Source organism: Cheilinus undulatus, linkage group 21, assembly GCF_018320785.1.
Source record: "Cheilinus undulatus linkage group 21, ASM1832078v1, whole genome shotgun sequence".
NCBI lineage: Eukaryota > Metazoa > Chordata > Actinopteri > Labriformes > Labridae > Cheilinus > Cheilinus undulatus.
In genome coordinates this window covers 29,205,209-29,227,289 of record NC_054885.1, presented here as the reverse complement: position 1 = coordinate 29,227,289, position 22,081 = coordinate 29,205,209, and the positions used below count along the sequence as shown (strand labels likewise).

At 43.0% G+C, this 22,081-nt stretch overlaps 2 protein-coding genes across 3 annotated transcripts; both read left to right on the top strand.

The window, feature by feature from the left end:
- The first annotated feature begins 8 nt into the window (after positions 1-8).
- Positions 9-7,888, top strand: LOC121529313 (immunoglobulin lambda-1 light chain-like). Of its 2 annotated transcripts, none has more exons than XM_041817125.1 (4): positions 9-118; positions 203-531; positions 6,720-6,753; positions 7,369-7,888. In XM_041817125.1, the coding sequence occupies exons 1-4, from the start codon at positions 79-81 to the stop codon at positions 7,692-7,694; spliced, it is 729 nt and encodes a 242-aa protein (XP_041673059.1). In that variant the 5' UTR covers positions 9-78; the 3' UTR covers positions 7,695-7,888. The 2 variants fall into 2 exon arrangements, with proteins under 2 accessions (XP_041673059.1, XP_041673058.1); XM_041817124.1 differs by lacking the exons at positions 9-118; positions 203-531 and adding exons at positions 3,945-4,031; positions 4,116-4,444.
- A 7,600-nt stretch (positions 7,889-15,488) lies between these two features.
- LOC121529315 (immunoglobulin lambda-1 light chain-like) lies at positions 15,489-21,949 on the top strand. Its single transcript, XM_041817128.1, has 4 exons — positions 15,489-15,620; positions 15,711-16,033; positions 20,781-20,814; positions 21,430-21,949. Exons 1-4 carry the CDS (start codon positions 15,581-15,583, stop codon positions 21,753-21,755), a joined length of 723 nt encoding a protein of 240 aa, XP_041673062.1. The 5' UTR covers positions 15,489-15,580; the 3' UTR covers positions 21,756-21,949.
- Positions 21,950-22,081: the final 132 nt, after the last annotated feature.

Here is a 22,081-nt window from a genome sequence, read left to right as displayed (position 1 = left end):
TGTCTCTTCTCCTCTCACTCCAACCCTGCTCGCCTCTCAGCTGGACAGTCAGGGACATTTACAGCACACACTGACAACATGCTGTGGACTCTGCTCACTCTCATCACTGCTCTAACATGTAAGAGATTCTTCTCAGTCCTCTCACACACCATCATTTTACACTCACACCTTTCACTCATGTCTTTTTCTCTCTGTCTCACAGATGTTGATGCAGTGATCGTGCTGACCCAGACGCCTGCTGTCCTCACAGTTTCTACAGGACAAGAGGTCGTTCTCAAATGTAACATCCAGAGAGATGACAACAGATATGTCTCCTGGTACAAACAGGTTCCTGGTGGAGTTCCTCAGTATGTTCTGAGATTTTATCACTCTCACAGTTCACCTGATGAGTATGGATCAGGATTCTCCTCAGACCGATTCAACTCCAAAGCCTCATCAAGCATAGATTATCAGTTCATCATAAAGAGAGCAGAGACAGGAGACACTGCTCAGTATTTCTGCAGCACATGGGATAGCTCTGCTTCTGAAGCTGTATCACAGTGATTCACATCATGACAAAAACCTCCTCACTGATCACTTCTGTTTTTTCAGTCTCTAAGAAACTTCTAATGCCTTCAGTCACTTCTCTACACAAGTCTCTTTCTGCCTTCCTACCAGTTTCCACAACACTCTCTTTAAAATCTATAAACAAATTCATGCAACACTACATAACAACCACAGTGGACTGATCATAGCATCTACAGTTATTTTTTAGGTTAAAAACATGAATGATCAAATAGTCACCTACTTATGATTTCATCAAAGTGTGACAACAAAGTTTTTGATGCTCAAAAATCAGATTAACAATTGTTTCTCTAGTGTAACAAATCATTCAGTTGTATTATTCCTTACTCTCACTGGCTCAAAGTTTCTCTGGACAAAAGACACAAAAATAGCAAAAGTCTGTAAAAGTCTTCATTTGACTTTGAAATATGAAAATATGAAGTTGGAATTCTTTTAGAAGACGTCATTCTGTGATTTTGTTGAGATTCATGAAAAGCATTGTACTAAACAGTCTTTGATGTCTTGTTAAATTTTTAGCAAACATCAAAATTTCAAACTTGTGGCCTTCAGGACAGCAAAGACTTGTAAAAAAAAGAAATGTTTAACCTGCATCATCATTCGTATGGAAACCGTTTACAGCACAAACATCATTTATTGGTTTAATAACAAGCAGAGAAGATGAACCTAAAAAGCTGAAAGAAAAAAAGCATAGCTGGCATATGAATACAAGGGCGGATATCAACTTCACTTCTGGGGGGAACAAAAAACAGTATTTTTTCTCAAGAGCAAATCCTGGAGGGGACAACAAAGTTGCTGTCAAATGTTCTGTTTGGCCAAAAAAGTGCAACAAACTGGTGTGAAATGTATCCAGAGGAACTATAACGAGTAATGGAAGGTTATTTACCTAAGGGTTGTACCACTATGTTAAAAGTCACACTCCATAAATCCTATAAACCCTTAAACACAAAAGCAAGTTTTTTTCTTCACTTATTTAATATTCTAAATCAGAGGAGAATATCTTACCACTATAACTGGCGGTGTTTCTGTCTGTCTGTATCGATTTGCACGCCACATTGTTGTTCCAGCAGTCCTTGATATCTCTCAGAAGACTTCTTGGGTGTATTGGTTCCATAAAAAATGATAAATATGTACATATTTTTTATAAAATCCCAAAATATTGTGCCAAGTCATCACTCGGGGACTTCTGTTGTGTTCCATTTGCCTTAGAAGTCGGATGTCGGAGTTGGGAATGACGTCACACCCAAGTTGAATGTGTTTCAGTTGCTACGAGCTCAAAAGAGTAAGTGACAGCCGGTGTTTTGTGCCATCTATCAAGTTGTGCTACTTTGCTTTTGTGCACATTGAGTGAAAGGTTAGGTTCAGGGATAGACTCTGCCATTGTTTCATGCTGCATTAGCAACTGCAGACAAAGGAACAGAACACTGGAAAACAACTGGTCATTGTTGAAACACACCCATAGGGAACGTATTTGGATAAGATGCTCCAAGGATTCCGATCAAAGTTATCTCTCTTTAAAGCACTTCTCCGTGCTCATAATAAACAAGATAATACAGGAGATATATCACATGCTCCTGTTACCGTGTGTTCACACCAAAATGTGAATGATTGCCTATTCCTGCAAATCTGAATGCACCAATAAAGGGAGTTAACTTGCTGAATTTTTTTAGACTTGCAGGAAAACTCAAACGTCAAACCCTGTGTATGCGTGTGCCCTCAAGATGGGGCTGCCTTTTCCTACAGTCAGCATTTCAGTCAGTTGTCAGCAAACATGGATGTGCAAAACTAATTTAAGAGAGGATTGCTGCTTTTATCTGCTGTGACAAGGTGACAGACAAAAGGTGAAATACATCACCAGGGGATCTCCATGCTGATTGGCCATCATGCCATGAGTGGTTCGCTTGAGTTCAGATTTTCAACTGTCACGAATAAGTGACTGAAATCAGCAAAATTTACCTAATTCAAGCCAATCACTCACTCATTTTGCACATAAAGTTTGCATTCCACTGAAATTGTAATGAGTCAAAAGGCACAGCTTTAATGCTCGCCTTATTGTGTTGTTGGCCAATGACTGCACATAAGCACAGGTGTGCAGAGATGCTAAGCTCATATGGAGTTATTTTGGGAAATATCACCCCTTTCCATGCAAATTGGCCTCATTGCATTAAGCATCTAATGATGAGGACGGTAACAACATGGTGTTAATAGAGTAAAGAGTAGTTGCTGTCTGAAAGAGAAAAACAATCAGGGTGGTGCTTAAGTGAACATATTAATATTGCCTTTTATTAATGCACTGTTTGCTACTCTGAATATCTTATGCTGTGAAATCCATGCGGGATGTGGGTGGGATTTGGCACACCTGTTGCATTTGCAGGTGGGAGTCAGGGCTCTAGTTTACTGAATAGGTGACAAATCTCATCTGTGATGTGTTGGTGTAGTATTTGAACCCAGAGTGCAGGAAACAAAGCAGTTTTAAAGGTTTTATTGATGACGGGGCGGGGGAATCCACAGGAATGGGGTTGAGGAATCTTCGTGGGGAGAGTGCTTTACAGGCTGTCAGTGAACGTGGAGTGAGGCACTGGAAGAGAAGCAGAGAGACACGTAAGTACAAAGTCAACCATTAAACACTGGAGAATATTCAAATGGTGCAAAGATCACGAAGGCCGAGCGCTGAGGATTACCACTGGTGAGTGATAGCAAAACTCTGGCACTGCAGAGAGTCTCGAGCAGCCTCTTGTAGTTCGTCTTGATTAACAGATAAGCCACAGGTGCGAATGCTCTCTGCCATGCTGTGGGGGATGGTGACCAGGAAGCAGTGTAAAGTTACCCGACACAAGAACGGAGGCCGGAAGTCCACGAAATAAAATACAAAATAAGAGTCTGATACACACCACATCATCAGACTTACCTGAGACTCCGTGGAGCTGTCCATCTGTCCCTGTCTCTGTCCTCAGCTTTACTTTTTCTTGTTGCCTTTGTCTGATGGGAACATCATCAAACATTTTCCAATGACCTTCATTCAAATCTAATATAAAAATTATTAAGTTGTCCTTGATATTGCTGGTTTCTACTTACTTGGTGTTTTAGAGCACTGAGAAAAGCATCAGATGTCTGGTCATCCTTTCCTGGTGATTTTACTGTCATAACACATATGACCTAACATACTGACTTCATTAGTTGAATAAAGTTTCAGCAATTATATCAGAGACATCCAGAGTTTAAAGCATTAACACAAAAAATGAGTGCAGTAACCTGAACAGATATAAATCCTTTCAGTTATCACTGAATGAACAGTGGTGAATGTGTTAACTCCTCCTCCTCCTCCTCTCCTCAGTGTCTTTATAAGCTTCAGTGTCTCTTCCTCTCTCACTCCAACCCTGCTCACCTCTCAGCTGGACAGTCAGGGACGTTTACAGCACACACTGACAACATGCTGTGGACTCTGCTCACTCTCATCACTGCTCTAACATGTAAGAGATTCTTCTCAGTCCTCTCACACACCATCATTTCACACTCACAGCTTTCACTCATGTCTTTTTCTCTCTGTCTCACAGATGTTGATGCAGTGATCGTGCTGACCCAGACGCCTGCTGTCCTCACAGTTTCTACAGGACAAGAGGTCGTTCTCCATTGTAACGTCCAGAGAGATGACAATCAATATGTCTACTGGTACAAACAGGTCCCCGGTGGAGTTCCTCAGTATGTTCTGAGATTTTATCACTCTCACAGCTCACCTAATGAGTATGGATCAGGATTCTCCTCAGACCGATTCAACTCTAAATCCTCATCAAGCATAGATTATCAGTTCATCATAAAGAGAGCAGAGACAGGAGACAACGCTCAGTATTTCTGTGACACATGGGATACCTCTGCTAAGGAGAGAGTATCACAGTGATTCACACCATGACAAAAACCTTCTCACTTTTCACTTCTGCTTTTTGACCTTTTCACTCTGAAAACTCTTTGTCAGGGTGTGGTCTGACCTGCTGTGACCTCAATGTACTTCTGCATTTATAAAAACTGGTACATTTTATATTTTTATTGAACTTAAAAATAGCATAATTTAATACTTGATAGGTTGTGATACACAACAGCTCAGCAAAAAGATTCATTGTTTTAATGTGGAAATGTTTTGGAAAAATAGCTTGATTTTAGAACAAAGATATTTGTCCCCTGATTCCAAGAAGTTTGGACGTAAAATGTGAATCAAACAGAAAACAGTGATTTCCAAATCATTTCAAAACAATTGAATTTAGTGGAAAAAAAAAAATTTACATTTAAACAAAAATAAAAAATCTATGTTCATTTGGTTTTGTTTTTTGGAAAATTATAAACAACTGAATATGAGGAATTCACAACCTTCCTAAATAACTGGGGCAGGGGCAAGAAAAGATTGGGAAATCTGTGGAAAGTCTTATAAACAGTTGTAACATTCCACAGGTAAGATGGTTGACTGGAATCAGGTGATACCTGAGGTGGAACCATGACTGGGTAGAAAAGGAGCACTCTTGAAAGGCTCAGTTGTCTGCAGTCAGTGATGTTGCATGGCTCTCCACTTTGTGAAAGACTGTGCGGCAAATAGTCCAACAGTTTATGAGCAACGTTTCTCAATGTACAAAGAAAGAATTTAGAGGTCTCACCATCCATAATATCATCTAATGAATCTGGGGAATCTCTGCACATACGGAGCAAAGCTGAAAACTAACATTGATTGCCTGACCTTTGACCTCCCAGGGAGCACTGCATTAAAAACCAGCATCATTTGAGATAGAGTATTACAACGCTGACACAGGAACACTTTGGAAAACTATCGTCAGTTAACACAGTCAATGCTACATCTACAAATATAAGTGAAGAATTTACCACATAAAGCGACAACCACGGCCCTAGATCGTCTGAGATGGACTAACCTACATGAGAAAAGTGCGCTGTGGTCTGATGAGTCCAAATAACATTTTAAAAATGACTTTCTAGTCCTCTGGGCTAGGAAAGTAAGCAGCCAATTCAAATTGTTATCAACATAAACTTCAAAAGCCAGCATCTGTGATAGAGTGGAAGTGTATTAGAGCCCATGACACGGGTCACTTGCACATCTGTGAAGGCCTGTTAATACTGAGGTACACACACAGCTTTTGGACCAACATGTTAGATCAGCAGTGTCCTTGCTAACATTTATCTCCTTTTGGAGCTGGAAATTTAGTTTCTCTTTTCATGCATCCTGTTGTTTGTGCAGGTTATGGCATGGTGATGAAGTCTGATGTTACAAGAACAAATCTTTTTTTCAACAGACCAGCACTGGATACCAGTCTGATTGTGGTGGCATTCAAACATGAGGGAACAACAGCCAGTTTCAAAGAGGTGTTAAAGAAGGAAACTTGAAGGTGTTGATCATGAGGAGTGATTTCTTTATGCAGGCTGCAGACAGGCACTATGAATGATCTAGTGAAGAGTGTGTAAACTCCTCCTCCTCTCCTCAGTGTCTTTATAAGCTTCAGTGTCTCTTCTCCTCTCACTCCAACCCTGCTAACCTCTCAGCTGGACAGTCAGGGACGTTTACAGCACACACTGACAACATGCTGTGGACTCTGCTCACTCTCATCACTGCTCTAACATGTAAGAGATTCTTCTCAGTCCTCTCACACACCATCATTTCATGGTGAAGTTCCTCAATACTCTTTGAGACTTTTCCAGTCTCACAGTTCACCTGATAATTTTGCATCAGGATTCTCCTCAGACCAATTCAACTCTAAATCCTCATCAAGCATAGATTATCAGTTCATCATAAAGAGAGCAGAGACAGGAGACATTGCTCAGTATTTCTGTCTGACATGGGATAACTGTGCCAAGGAGTATGTATCACACTGATTTAAAACATGACAAAAATCTCAGTGAAAGCTTCACTCCAGGAACTTTAAATTTACTGACATTGTGCCAGGGATAAGTTGATCAAAACAAGAAAGGACAGAGGTGAAAGTCCTCTACAGAGTGAGAATAGTTGGATCAGAGTCCAGCAGTGTTTAGTAATGTGAGCAGACTGATGACAGAATGAGATGTTGAGAGTGAAAGTTGGTGTGAACAGGATGTTTGAGTTCCTCTCCTCTCATACGTGACAGTCAGGAGGTTTTTGTACAGCCATGAGTCCAAACTGAATCACTGTGGTATTCGGACAAGGAACCAAGCTGATTGTGACAAGTAAGTGCTTTAAAACTCATCATTTAACAAGACTCAGGATTTATTTTTCATTGAAATTAAAGATATTTGACAAAATTTTCTCTATGTCATTAAGAATTTCTTAATATTGTCATATAGATGTATATTTTAGCCTATTTTGATCCCTGTCTTTGTTTTCTAATATAAAGAAAAGCTTTCCAAAACACATCAACAATATTAAATATATTCTATATCAGATAAATTTATCTGATGTGTGAATTTTTGTCAGAATTTTTGCATGTGTCATTTTTTCTTGCTCTGCTGAATCGTCTCCCAAAGTTATCTTACTCAAAAATTTTTGGATGACTTATAGTCCTCTTTTTTAAATAATTTTGAGATTGTTAATGAATTATTTAAACAGCATTTTTCATGGAGTGATGTTTCAGACATTTAAAGTTTCCTGATTGTTGAATGAGCCAGATTTTAAGTAATTATTTCTCTATAATGTTTCATATATTAAATCCTAAATGTTTCTGTTGTTTGACTGAGAGAATTCAAAGTAAATGAATGAATAAATGAGTTGATTGTCTCTGTCGTCCTCTGTGTGACTGACTTGACTTGTGCTTGAGTGTTGAATGTCCTCTGTGTGTCTCTCAGGCTCCAGCCTCCCTCCTCCTGTCCTCACAGTCTTCCCTCCGTCCAGCGCTGAGCTCCAGTCCAACAAAGCCTCTCTGGTGTGTCTGTCCTCTCAGTCCGTCCCATTTGCAGATGTGGTCTGGTTGTCTGCTGGGAGTCCAGTGAGCGCTGGGATCTCTACCAGCACAGCTGTTCAGCAACCAGACCAGACTTTCCACATCAGCAGCTCTCTGTCCATCCAGATGTCAGACTGGAGCATGGACAAGGTTTACACATGTCGAGTGTCTGTGGGCTCCCAGAGCTCAGAGAAAACCATCAACAAGTCCCAGTTTACCACTGAAGAATAGTAGAGGAGCAGAGGGAGCATTTCTAATCTGCTTCTTTACTCTTTGTGCTGTTTGCTCATTACAAGGTTCACATGCTGCTAAAGATGAGTCTGCATGCTTGGAATAAATGTTGTGACAGTTAGGTGGAGGTGTTGGATCGGCTTTGCAAATGCTGCTTTTCTCAAGAAATACTCAATAAAAAATATAAAACCCTCTGAATGTGGAAGATTTTGTATTTATTTAAACTGTTAACACCATCATTTATTATGAGATGAATTTAAACATGTTCATTTCAGGGTGATTTAAAGTCAGTTAATACAAATATATCAGAAGTATTTTTGGAATAAAACTGAAACTGATTTTTCATCCTCCATCAGTGAAGCATCACCTCTCTCCTCCTCCCTCTCCTCCTTCCCAGGATGCACCTGCATGCCTCCTCTCCTAATTTATTACTGCATGTAAATGACGAGGTCAAAGGTCAGCTCTCTGTCAAGTCAGCAACATTTCATCCTCTTCTATGCATGAATGTGTTCATATTCACAAAGTCAGAGCTCACATCCAGCAGTAGATGACTCTTAGAAATGTCAACTAATCTGAGAAACATTATTCATTTAGTCAAAGTTCAACTAAAGTGAGAGACGTTGACAAACGGCTCAGACTGAATCAGAGCTCCTCCTCCTGTCAGTCTCTGTCAGTCTCAGTGTGCTCTTAAATTGCTCCTCCAGCTCCTCCTCTCCTCATCCTCCAAAGCCTCTCTCCACTCTCCAAGTCACAAGGCCATTCTCAGCACACACTGACAACATGCTGTGGACTCTGCTCTCTCTCATCACTGCTCTAACATGTAAGGAGGCTGACTTCCTGCAGCGCTGAGCTCATGTTGGATTCATCAGTCTGTGTTTCTCTTGACTCCATGTCCTCTTGTTGTTTCCAGGTGTGAGTGCTGTGACGCTGGTGACACAGAAGACTCCTGTTGTGACTGTGAGGAGAGGAGAGACCGCCACCATGGACTGTAACCTGGGGACCGTGACTAATCCTGCTCGCTGGTACAAACAGATTCTTGGAGGAGTTCCTCAGTTTATACTGTATAACTATCACAGCCGGAGCTCTCCAGTGTATGGCTCTGGTTTCTCCTCTCCAAAGTTCACATCCACTCATCAGTCACAATCAGATTATCGATTGATCATCAGCACTGTGGAGGAGGGAGACTCAGCAGTTTATTACTGTAAAACATGGGATGACTCTGCTAAGCAGTACGTATCACAGTGATTTACACCATGACAAAAACCTCCTCACTGAACACTTCTGCTTTTTCAGTCCCTGAATAACACAAATATCTTCTGTCACTTCTCTTCACTTGAGTTTTTCGCAACCCAGTTTCCTCAATTTTTCCTTAAAAAAGTGTTAACAAATCAACATTCTCTCTTTACATACACATTGAATGTGGGGAAATGGGCATGAAGAATAATGCAACGTGGATAAAACTTGCCAAAACACAGGAAACAATCTACAAAAAGTGGAAAAAACATGCAGAAAAAGTTGTGGAAATGGGTGTCAGTGTTGCAGAAATGTGCTGAAAAGGTATCCAAACTAAGTAGATGCAAAAATGGGTTTACAGTGGCAAAAAGGGCAGAAAAAAAATAAACTGAGGAAAAGGCTGAAATGTGTCAAGAGTGGGTTTAAGTGGTAAAAATGGGCAAAATGAAGGATTTGGACAAATATTGATCAAAACTCATTAAAAAAGTGGCAAAAATGGATGGGAAAATGTGGTTGAATGGAGTTAAAAAGTGCCAGTATTGAAAAATTTTACATCAGAACCCAATAATACTTTTCCACTATCTAGCTCCAAAATGAAGTAATTACTGTCAGCCAGGCTCCAATGCTACTGATCCAAAACACAAAGGCCTTGATCTGATCAATAAATCATGACTGGGGAGAGCTCATTCTCTGGGTTTGTCAGGGGCTTAGCCAAAACTTGTCATGTCTGCTGTCTGTCACTTGGTGCTCTCTTTCTGTCTGGTCACTCTCTCCGTCTTCCTCTGCTTTCTTTAATTTCTGTCACTTTCTGCACACTTACATCTCGGTTTCAGTACTTCCGGTTTTATTTTGGTGATCACGCACCCCTTTGTCTGCACGTCATTTTTGCTTCCTCTGTCACGTATCACCACAGCTGTTTACCATTAGCACTCATTAGCCACAGTATGTTAGCACCTGGTTTTCACTTGTTCTCCGCTAGTTCGTTGCACTTCATAGTCCTCGTCCCAGTGCTTTGTTTTCATAGTCTTAGCTTTCTTGTCTCAACCTTGTTTTTGTTCTTTGGACCTTTGCCTTAGCCTGCCAATTTTTGTACCTCTGCTGGAGTTTAACTGCCTACCCGTGTACCGACCCTGTTTTCCCATTAAAACTCTGATTTTGCCTGAACCTTGCCGTGTCCTGCAGTTGTATCCAGCATTCTGTGTCTCGTTCCTTGATAGAACGAACTAGCCAGAATGGACGCAGCAGACACGGATCCGGTTCGCCAAGCCCTCCGAGCTCAGGGACAAAGGCTGGCTCAGCAAGAAGAGCAGCTAGCGTCCTTGTGCTCAGGTCTGAGTGATCTTGCCAAGAGACAAGACTCAATGATGTTAGAGTTGGGCTCACAGGTTAGCATGCTTCTCCAAAAGCTAGAAGGAGCAGTCTCCACCGCAGCTGCGCCGAACGTCACAGCTGACGCGCTGCCACCCGTAATGGCCGCCGAGTCGCCGCCGTCAGGAATACCTGCAATATCATGTCCCCAGCTCTCACGTCCGCAGCGTTTCAAAGGAGAATCAGGTGATATCAAGCCTTTTTTAACTCAGTGTGAACTGCATTTTGAACTACAGGCTGCTGCCTTTATCACTGAGCGTTCCAAGATTGCCTTTATTATTTCACACCTGTCGGGACGTGCTGAGGCTTGGGCCACCGCAGAGTGGACTCGCCGTTCTCACATCCTCTCATCGCTGTCTGAGTTCACCAAGGCTCTGGAGCGGGTTTTCAACATACCACGCCAGGCCGAGAAGCCGCCCGGTCCATCATCAAGCTAAGGCAGGGTAAACGCAAGGTGGTCGACTATGCTATTGACTTTCGTACTCTAGCCATAGAGAGTGACTGGAATATTGCTGCGCTTGCTGATGCATTCTTTCAAGGACTGTCAGACAAAATTAAGGATCAGTTAGTAGCTATGGACCTTCCGGAGGATCTTGATGAGCTAATCACTATTGCTACCAGGATTGACATGAGGCTGACTGAGCGGGATCAAGACCGGGGCCGTCAACTCCGCCGGACGTCGCCTCCACGGGGATGGAGGACCGAACCGTCAGACCGACCCAACAGGTTTCGACTTCCAGTCACTACAGCTGTCTCTCCTCCCACCATGTCTGAGGAACCTATGCAACTGGGTCACACTCGCCTCCCTCACGAGGAGCTGCGCGTCTGCTCAAGTAGACGGCCGGTGCTTCTATTGTGGACAACTTGGACATCAAGTCGCGACGTGCCATGTTAAGGAGACTAAATACGGCATCGACACTCAACTAAGGGTGAGACAGAACATTGTTCTTAATAATCCCGCCCATTACGAAGTTAAAGCCAGCCTAAAATCTGACATAGCCTCCGTACCTGTAACCATTTTCATTGACTCAGGCTCTGATGTTAATCTTATGAACTTCTCTCTCGTCAGGAGTCTAGGGTTGAGCCAACACAGAATGCCGCGCCCCCTAGAGGTGAACGCCGTTGACGGCAGTCCGCTCGGCAAGATAACTCACCGTACTCAGTCTGTTGAACTCCTTCCCCGATAGTCATACTGAGTTCATCAGCTTTCATGTGTTCCCAGCCATGTCTCACCAGGTTATTTTAGGGCACCCCTGGCTCACCAAGCACAACCCAGACTTTGACTGGATTAAGGGACATGTTACTTCCTGGGGTAAAGACTGTACTGAGTCCTGTTTTGTCTCACAAAATACCTCTAACAATGATAATCCTGATCTGTCCGGGGTGCCTCCCTGTTATCATGATTTAGCTACTGTCTTTCACAAGGCCAAAGCTAAGTCTCTGCCTCCTCATAGACCCTATGACTGCAGCATAGACCTAGTACCTGGTGCCACCCCTCCCCGGGGAAGACTGTTCTCTCTCTCCTCTCCGGAACGTCAAGCCATGGAGGAATACATCACGGATTCTCTCAGTGCAGGGATAATCCGACCATCATCATCACCCGCTGGAGCGGGCTTCTTCTTTGTCGAAAAGAAGGACAAATCTCTTCGTCCCTGCATCGATTACCGAGGCCTGAACAACATCACAGTCAAGAACAGATACCCTCTCCCCCTCATCTCCACAGCCTTCGAGCTCCTGGAATGAGCTAAAGTATTTACCAAGCTGGACCTGAGAAATGCCTATCACCTGGTACGAATAAGAGAGGGGAATGAGTGGAAAACTGCTTTCAACACACCCACTGGACACTATGAGTATTTGGTAATGCCTCTTGGATTAACCAATGCCCCTGCCATTTTTCAAAATCTGGTCAATGATGTTTTGAGAGATATGTTAAATGTGTTTGTCTTTGTTTATTTAGATGACATCCTGGTGTTCTCCCCTGATGAAGAAACTCATACTCATCATGTCAGAGAGGTACTGCAACGGTTATTAGATAACCAGCTGTACGTCAAAGCTGAGAAATGCGAGTTTCACAAACCTTCAGTGTCCTTCCTGGGGTTAGTGCTGGCTGAGGGGGAGGTCCAGATGGATTCTGCTAAAGTGTCGGCCGTAGCTGATTGGGCCACACCACTTTCACGTAAAGAAATCCAACGGTTTTTGGGGTTTGCTAACTTCTACAGAAAGTTTATCCGCAACTACAGTACCATTGCTGCCCCATTGCATGATCTCACCTCTCCTCATAAACCTTTCTTGTGGTCCACAGACTGTCAGAGAGCTTTTGAACCGCTCAAGAAGAGCTTCACCTCAGCCCCTGTGCTCACCCTCCCTGACCCCCACCAGCAGTTCATCATGGAAGTTGACGCCTCAGACATAGGGATTGGGGCGGTCCTCTCTCAAATTAACCCCAAGGATGGTAAGCTACATCCATGTGCTTTCCTATCTAAGAAGCTCACCAGTGCTGAGCGTAGTTATGACATTGGAGACCGGGAACTGCTGGCGGTGAAAGTGGCCATGGAGGAGTGGAGACACTGGCTCGAGGGAGCTCAACTGCCCATACACGTATGGACAGACCATAAAAACTTAGAATATTTGAAGACTGCTAAAAGATTGAACCCCAGACAAGCTCGCTGGTCATTGTTTTTCAGCAGATTTAATTTTGTCCTCTCTTATCGTCCTGGTTCTAAAAATCAGAAACCCGATTCTCTTTCACGCATGTTTGACCCGGAAAATTCTAATTTGACACCCAAAACCATCCTACCTGAATCATGTTTTGTCTCTGCCATTTCTTGGGAGATTGAGGACAAGGTTAAAGCCGCCCTTGTTGATTTTGATATTCCTGATGAGTGTCCTGATAAGGTTCATTTTGTTGTGCCTGAGCTTAGAGGGGAGGTGATAAACTGGGCTCATACCAATAAAGTTGTCTGTCACCCAGGGATTCAAAAGACCCTGCATGTGGTGCAACAGCACTTTTGGTGGCCCAAGATGAAAGATGACATTGCTGAATATGTGAACGCCTGTCATGTCTGTGCTAGGAATAAGGTGTCTAATCAACGACCACAGGGGGAACTCATGCCCCTGTCGGTTCCTAAACGTCCCTGGTCACACATTTCCTTAGACTTTGTCACTGGATTACCACCCTCTAAGGGTAATACGGTGGTGCTCACAGTGGTAGATAGGTTTTCCAAGATGGTGCATTTCATCTCTCTTCCCAAGCTCCCCTCAGCCAAGGAAACGGCCGAGGTCCTTATGAGAAATGTGTTTAGGATCCATGGTTTCCTTGACCAAAACAAGAAAGGACAGAGGTGAAAGTCCTCTACAGAGTGAGAATAGTTGGATCAGAGTCCAGCAGTGTTTAGTAATGTGAGCAGACTGATGACAGAATGAGATGTTGAGAGTGAAAGTTGGGGTGAACAGGATGTTTGAGTTCCTCTCCTCTCATACGTGACAGTCAGGAGGTTTTTGTACGGCCATGAGTACAAACTGAATCACTGTGGTATTCGGACAAGGAACCAAGCTGATTGTGACAAGTAAGTGCTTTAAAACTCATCATTCAACAAGACTCAGGATTTATTTCTCATTGAAATTAAAGATATTTGACAATATTTTGTCTATGTCATTAAGAATTTCTTAATATTGTCATATAGATGTATATTTTAGCCTATTTTGATCCCTGTCTTTGTTTTCTAATATAAAGAAAAGCTTTCCAAAACACGTCAACAATTTTAAATATATTCTATATCAGATAAATTTATCTGATGTGTGAATTTTTGTCAGAATTTTTGCATGTGTCATTTTTTCTTGCTCTGCTGAATTGTCTCCCAAAGTTATCTTACTCAAAAATTTTTTGATGACTTATAGTCCTCTTTTTTAATTATTTTGAAATTGTTGTTGAATTATTTAAACAGAATTTTTCATGGAGTGATGTTTCAGACATTTAAAGTTTCCTGATTGTTGAATGAACCAGATTGTAAGGAATTATTTCTCTATAATGTTTCATATAATAAATCCTAAATATTTCTCTTCGTTTGACTGAGAGAATTCAAAGTAAATGAATGAATAAATGAGTTGATTGTCTCTGTCGTCCTCTGTGTGACTGACTTGACTTGTGCTTGAGTGTTGAATGTCCTCTGTGTGTCTCTCAGGCTCCAGCCTCCCTCCTCCTGTCCTCACAGTCTTCCCTCCGTCCAGCGCTGAGCTCCAGTCCAACAAAGCCTCTCTGGTGTGTCTGTCCTCTCAGTCCGTCCCATTTGCAGATGTGGTCTGGTTGTCTGCTGGGAGTCCAGTGAGCGCTGGGATCTCTACCAGCACGGCTGTTCAGCAACCAGACCAGACTTTCCACATCAGCAGCTCTCTGTCCATCCAGACGTCAGACTGGAGCATGGACAGGGTTTACACATGTCGAGTGTCTGTGGGCTCCCAGAGCTCAGAGAAAACCATCAACAAGTCCCAGTTTACCACTGAAGAATAGTAGAGGAGCAGAGGGAGCATTTCTAATCTGCTTCTTTACTCTTTGTGCTGTTTGCTCATTACAAGGTTCACATGCTGCTAAAGATGAGTCTGCATGCTTGGAATAAATGTTGTGACAGTTAGGTGGAGGTGTTGGATCGGCTTTGCAAATGCTGCTTTTCTCAAGAAATACTCAATAAAAAATATAAAACCCTCTGAATGTGGAAGATTTTGTATTTATTTAAACTGTTAACACCATCATTTATTATGAGATGAATTTAAACATGTTCATTTCAGGGTGATTTAAAGTCAGTTAATACAAATATATCAGAAGTATTTTTGGAATAAAACTGAAACTGATTTTTCATCCTCCATCAGTGAAGCATCACCTCTCTCCTCCTCCCTCTCCTCCTTCCCAGGATGCACCTGCATGCCTCCTCCTAATTTATTACTGCATGTAAATGACGAGGTCAAAGGTCAGCTCTCTGTCAAGTCAGCAACATTTCATCCTCTTCTATGCATGAATGTGTTCATATTCACAAAGTCAGAGCTCACATCCAGCAGTAGATGACTCTTAGAAATGTCAACTAATCTGAGAAACATTATTCATTTAGTCAAAGTTCAACTAAAGTGAGAGACGTTGACAAACGGCTCAGACTGAATCAGAGCTCCTCCTCCTGTCAGTCTCTGTCAGTCTCAGTGTGCTCTTAAATTGCTCCTCCAGCTCCTCCTCTCCTCATCCTCCAAAGCCTCTCTCCACTCTCCAAGTCACAAGGCCATTCTCAGCACACACTGACAACATGCTGTGGACTCTGCTCTCTCTCATCACTGCTCTAACATGTAAGGAGGCTGACTTCCTGCAGCGCTGAGCTCATGTTGGATTCATCAGTCTGTGTTTCTCTTGACTCCATGTCCTCTTGTTGTTTCCAGGTGTGAGTGCTGTGACGCTGGTGACACAGAAGACTCCTGTTGTGACTGTGAGGAGAGGAGAGACCGCCACCATGGACTGTAACCTGGGGACCGTGACTAATCCTGCTCGCTGGTACAAACAGATTCTTGGAGGAGTTCCTCAGTTTATACTGTATAACTATCACAGCCGGAGCTCTCCAGTGTATGGCTCTGGTTTCTCCTCTCCAAAGTTCACATCCACTCATCAGTCACAATCAGATTATCGATTGATCATCAGCACTGTGGAGGAGGGAGACTCAGCAGTTTATTACTGTAAAACATGGGATGACTCTGCTAAGCAGTACGTATCACAGTGATTTACACCATGACAAAAACCTCCTCACTGAACACTTCTGCTTTTTCAGTCCCTGAATAACACAAATATCTTCTGTCACTTCTCTTCACTTGAGTTTTTCGCAACCCAGTTTCCTCAATTTTTCCTTAAAAAAGTGTTAACAAATCAACATTCTCTCTTTACATACACATTGAATGTGGAAATGGGCATGAAGAATAATGCAACGTGGATAAAACTTGCCAAAACACAGGAAACAATCTACAAAAAGTGGAAAAACATGCAGAAAAAGTTGTGAAATGGGTGTCAGTGTTGCAGAAATGTGCTGAAAAGGTATCCAAACTAAGTAGATGCAAAAATGGGTTTACAGTGGCAAAAAGGGCAGAAAAAAAATAAACTGAGGAAAAGGCTGAAATGTGTCAAGAGTGGGTTTAAGTGGTAAAAATGGGCAAAATGAAGGATTTGGACAAATATTGATCAAAACTCATTAAAAAAGTGGCAAAAATGGATGGGAAAATGTGGTTGAATGGAGTTAAAAAGTGCCAGTATTGAAAAATTTTACATCAGAACCCAATAATACTTTTCCACTATCTAGCTCCAAAATGAAGTAATTACTGTCAGCCAGGCTCCAATGCTACTGATCCAAAACACAAAGGCCTTGATCTGATCAATAAATCATGACTGGGGAGAGCTCATTCTCTGGGTTTGTCAGGGGCTTAGCCAAAACTTGTCATGTCTGCTGTCTGTCACTTGGTGCTCTCTTTCTGTCTGGTCACTCTCTCCGTCTTCCTCTGCTTTCTTTAATTTCTGTCACTTTCTGCACACTTACATCTCGGTTTCAGTACTTCCGGTTTTATTTTGGTGATCACGCACCCCTTTGTCTGCACGTCATTTTTGCTTCCTCTGTCACGTATCACCACAGCTGTTTACCATTAGCACTCATTAGCCACAGTATGTTAGCACCTGGTTTTCACTTGTTCTCCGCTAGTTCGTTGCACTTCATAGTCCTCGTCCCAGTGCTTTGTTTTCATAGTCTTAGCTTTCTTGTCTCAACCTTGTTTTTGTTCTTTGGACCTTTGCCTTAGCCTGCCAATTTTTGTACCTCTGCTGGAGTTTAACTGCCTACCCGTGTACCGACCCTGTTTTCCCATTAAAACTCTGATTTTGCCTGAACCTTGCCGTGTCCTGCAGTTGTATCCAGCATTCTGTGTCTCGTTCCTTGATAGAACGAACTAGCCAGAATGGACGCAGCAGACACGGATCCGGTTCGCTCCGAGCTCAGGGACAAAGGCTGGCTCAGCAAGAAGAGCAGCTAGCGTCCTTGTGCTCAGGTCTGAGTGATCTTGCCAAGAGACAAGACTCAATGATGTTAGAGTTGGGCTCACAGGTTAGCATGCTTCTCCAAAAGCTAGAAGGAGCAGTCTCCAAATATCATGTCCCCAGCTCTCACGTCCGCAGCGTTTCAAAGGAGAATCAGGTGATATCAAGCCTTTTTTAACTCAGTGTGAACTGCATTTTGAACTACAGGCTGCTGCCTTTATCACTGAGCGTTCCAAGATTGCCTTTATTATTTCACACCTGTCGGGACGTGCTGAGGCTTGGGCCACCGCAGAGTGGACTCGCCGTTCTCACATCCTCTCATCGCTGTCTGAGTTCACCAAGGCTCTGGAGCGGGTTTTCAACATACCACGCCAGGCCGTCCATCATCAAGCTAAGGCAAATGCTATTGACTTTCAGCCATAGAGAGTGACTGGAATATTGCTGCGCTTGCTGATGCATTCTTTCAAGGACTGTCAGACAAAATTAAGGATCAGTTAGTAGCTATGGACCTTCCGGAGGATCTTGATGAGCTAATCACTATTGCTACCAGGATTGACATGAGGCTGACTGAGCGGGATCAAGACCGGGGCCGTCAACTCCGCCGGACGTCGCCTCCACGGGGATGGAGGACCGAACCGTCAGACCGACCCAACAGGTTTCGACTTCCAGTCACTACAGCTGTCTCTCCTCCCACCATGTCTGAGGAACCTATGCAACTGGGTCACACTCGCCTCCCTCACGAGGAGCGCCTGCGCCGTCTGCGAGACGGCCGGTGCTTCTATTGTGGACAACTTGGACATCAAGTCGCGACGTGCCATGTTAAGGAGACTAAATACGGCATCGACACTCAACTAAGGGTGAGACAGAACATTGTTCTTAATAATCCCGCCCATTACGAAGTTAAAGCCAGCCTAAAATCTGACATAGCCTCCGTACCTGTAACCATTTTCATTGACTCAGGCTCTGATGTTAATCTTATGAACTTCTCTCTCGTCAGGAGTCTAGGGTTGAGCCAACACAGAATGCCGCGCCCCCTAGAGGTGAACGCCGTTGACGGCAGTCCGCTCGGCAAGATAACTCACCGTACTCAGTCTGTTGAACTCCTTCCCCGATAGTCATACTGAGTTCATCAGCTTTCATGTGTTCCCAGCCATGTCTCACCAGGTTATTTTAGGGCACCCCTGGCTCACCAAGCACAACCCAGACTTTGACTGGATTAAGGGACATGTTACTTCCTGGGGTAAAGACTGTACTGAGTCCTGTTTTGTCTCACAAAATACCTCTAACAATGATAATCCTGATCTGTCCGGGGTGCCTCCCTGTTATCATGATTTAGCTACTGTCTTTCACAAGGCCAAAGCTAAGTCTCTGCCTCCTCATAGACCCTATGACTGCAGCATAGACCTAGTACCTGGTGCCACCCCTCCCCGGGGAAGACTGTTCTCTCTCTCCTCTCCGGAACGTCAAGCCATGGAGGAATACATCACGGATTCTCTCAGTGCAGGGATAATCCGACCATCATCATCACCCGCTGGAGCGGGCTTCTTCTTTGTCGAAAAGAAGGACAAATCTCTTCGTCTGCATCGACACGAGGCCTGAACAACATCACAGTCAAGAACAGATACCCTCTCCTCATCTCCACAGCCTTCGAGCTCCTGGAATGAGCTAAAGTATTTACCAAGCTGGACCTGAGAAATGCCTATCACCTGGTACGAATAAGAGAGGGAATGAGTGGAAAACTGCTTTCAACACACCCACTGGACACTATGAGTATTTGGTAATGCCTCTTGGATTAACCAATGCCCCTGCCATTTTCAAAATCTGGTCAATGATGTTTTGAGAGATATGTTAAATGTGTTTGTCTTTGTTTATTTAGATGACATCCTGGTGTTCTCCCCTGATGAAGAAACTCATACTCATCATGTCAGAGAGGTACTGCAACGGTTATTAGATAACCAGCTGTACGTCAAAGCTGAGAAATGCGAGTTTCACAAACCTTCAGTGTCCTTCCTGGGGTTAGTGCTGGCTGAGAGGTCCAGATGGATTCTGCTAAAGTGTCGGCCGTAGCTGATTGGGCCACACCACTTTCACGTAAAGAAATCCAACGGTTTTTGGGGTTTGCTAACTTCTACAGAAAGTTTATCCGCAACTACAGTACCATTGCTGCCCCATTGCATGATCTCACCTCTCCTCATAAACCTTTCTTGTGGTCCACAGACTGTCAGAGAGCTTTTGAACCGCTCAAGAAGAGCTTCACCTCAGCCCCTGTGCTCACCCTCCCTGACCCCCACCAGCAGTTCATCATGGAAGTTGACGCCTCAGACATAGGGATTGGGGCGGTCCTCTCTCAAATTAACCCCAAGGATGGTAAGCTACATCCATGTGCTTTCCTATCTAAGAAGCTCACCAGTGCTGAGCGTAGTTATGACATTGGAGACCGGGAACTGCTGGCGGTGAAAGTGGCCATGGAGGAGTGGAGACACTGGCTCGAGGGAGCTCAACTGCCCATACACGTATGGACAGACCATAAAAACTTAGAATATTTGAAGACTGCTAAAAGATTGAACCCCAGACAAGCTCGCTGGTCATTGTTTTTCAGCAGATTTAATTTTGTCCTCTCTTATCGTCCTGGTTCTAAAAATCAGAAACCCGATTCTCTTTCACGCATGTTTGACCCGGAAAATTCTAATTTGACACCCAAAACCATCCTACCTGAATCATGTTTTGTCTCTGCCATTTCTTGGGAGATTGAGGACAAGGTTAAAGCCGCCCTTGTTGATTTTGATATTCCTGATGAGTGTCCTGATAAGGTTCATTTTGTTGTGCCTGAGCTTAGAGGAGGTGATAAACTGGGCTCATACCAATAAAGTTGTCTGTCACCCAGGGATTCAAAAGACCCTGCATGTGGTGCAACAGCACTTTTGGTGGCCCAAGATGAAAGATGACATTGCTGAATATGTGAACGCCTGTCATGTCTGTGCTAGGAATAAGGTGTCTAATCAACGACCACAGGGGGAACTCATGCCTGTCGGTTCCTAAACGTCCTGGTCACACATTTCCTTAGACTTTGTCACTGGATTACCACCCTCTAAGGGTAATACGGTGGTGCTCACAGTGGTAGATAGGTTTTCCAAGATGGTGCATTTCATCTCTCTTCCCAAGCTCCTCAGCCAAGGAAACGGCCGAGGTCCTTATGAGAAATGTGTTTAGGATCCATGGTTTCCTTGACCAAAACAAGAAAGGACAGAGGTGAAAGTCCTCTACAGAGTGAGAATAGTTGGATCAGAGTCCAGCAGTGTTTAGTAATGTGAGCAGACTGATGACAGAATGAGATGTTGAGAGTGAAAGTTGGGGTGAACAGGATGTTTGAGTTCCTCTCCTCTCATACGTGACAGTCAGGAGGTTTTTGTACGGCCATGAGTACAAACTGAATCACTGTGGTATTCGGACAAGGAACCAAGCTGATTGTGACAAGTAAGTGCTTTAAAACTCATCATTCAACAAGACTCAGGATTTATTTCTCATTGAAATTAAAGATATTTGACAATATTTTGTCTATGTCATTAAGAATTTCTTAATATTGTCATATAGATGTATATTTTAGCCTATTTTGATCCCTGTCTTTGTTTTCTAATATAAAGAAAAGCTTTCCAAAACACGTCAACAATTTTAAATATATTCTATATCAGATAAATTTATCTGATGTGTGAATTTTTGTCAGAATTTTTGCATGTGTCATTTTTTCTTGCTCTGCTGAATTGTCTCCCAAAGTTATCTTACTCAAAAATTTTTTGATGACTTATAGTCCTCTTTTTTAATTATTTTGAAATTGTTGTTGAATTATTTAAACAGAATTTTTCATGGAGTGATGTTTCAGACATTTAAAGTTTCCTGATTGTTGAATGAACCAGATTGTAAGGAATTATTTCTCTATAATGTTTCATATAATAAATCCTAAATATTTCTCTTCATTTGACTGAGAGAATTCAAAGTAAATGAATGAATAAATGAGTTGATTGTCTCTGTCGTCCTCTGTGTGACTGACTTGACTTGTGCTTGAGTGTTGAATGTCCTCTGTGTGTCTCTCAGGCTCCAGCCTCCCTCCTCCTGTCCTCACAGTCTTCCCTCCGTCCAGCGCTGAGCTCCAGTCCAACAAAGCCTCTCTGGTGTGTCTGTCCTCTCAGTCCGTCCCATTTGCAGATGTGGTCTGGTTGTCTGCTGGGAGTCCAGTGAGCGCTGGGATCTCTACCAGCACGGCTGTTCAGCAACCAGACCAGACTTTCCACATCAGCAGCTCTCTGTCCATCCAGACGTCAGACTGGAGCATGGACAGGGTTTACACGTGTCGAGTGTCTGTGGGCTCCCAGAGCTCAGAGAAAACCATCAACAAGTCTCAGTGTCTCACTGAAGAATAGTAGAGGAGCAGAGGGAGCGTTTCTAATCTGCTTCTTTACTCTTTGTGCTGTTTGCTCATTACAAGGTTCACATGCTGCTAAAGATGAGTCTGCATGCTTGGAATAAATGTTGTGACAGTTAGGTGGAGGTGTTGGATCGGCTTTGCAAATGCTGCTTTTCTCAAGAAATACTCAATAAAAAATATAAAACCCTCTGAATGTGGAAGATTTTGTATTTATTTAAACTGTTAACATCATCATTTATTATGAGATGAATTTAAACATGTTCATTTCAGGGTGATTTAAAGTCAGTTAATACAAATATATCAGAAGTATTTTTTGAATAA

What these genes read in the sequence shown, in the direction of transcription:
- LOC121529313 (XM_041817125.1), top strand. Translation starts at nt 79, where the DNA reads ATGCTGTGGACTCTGCTCACTCTCATCACTGCTCTAACAT. An exon ending in TCTCATCACTGCTCTAACAT is followed by an intron (nt 119 to 202) that starts GTAAGAGATTCT and finishes TCTGTCTCACAG; the next exon opens with ATGTTGATGCAGTGATCGTG. An exon ending in AACCAAGCTGATTGTGACAA is followed by an intron (nt 6,754 to 7,368) that starts GTAAGTGCTTTA and finishes TGTGTCTCTCAG; the next exon opens with GCTCCAGCCTCCCTCCTCCT.
- LOC121529315 (XM_041817128.1), top strand. Translation starts at nt 15,581, where the DNA reads ATGCTGTGGACTCTGCTCTCTCTCATCACTGCTCTAACAT. An exon ending in TCTCATCACTGCTCTAACAT is followed by an intron (nt 15,621 to 15,710) that starts GTAAGGAGGCTG and finishes TGTTGTTTCCAG; the next exon opens with GTGTGAGTGCTGTGACGCTG. An exon ending in AACCAAGCTGATTGTGACAA is followed by an intron (nt 20,815 to 21,429) that starts GTAAGTGCTTTA and finishes TGTGTCTCTCAG; the next exon opens with GCTCCAGCCTCCCTCCTCCT.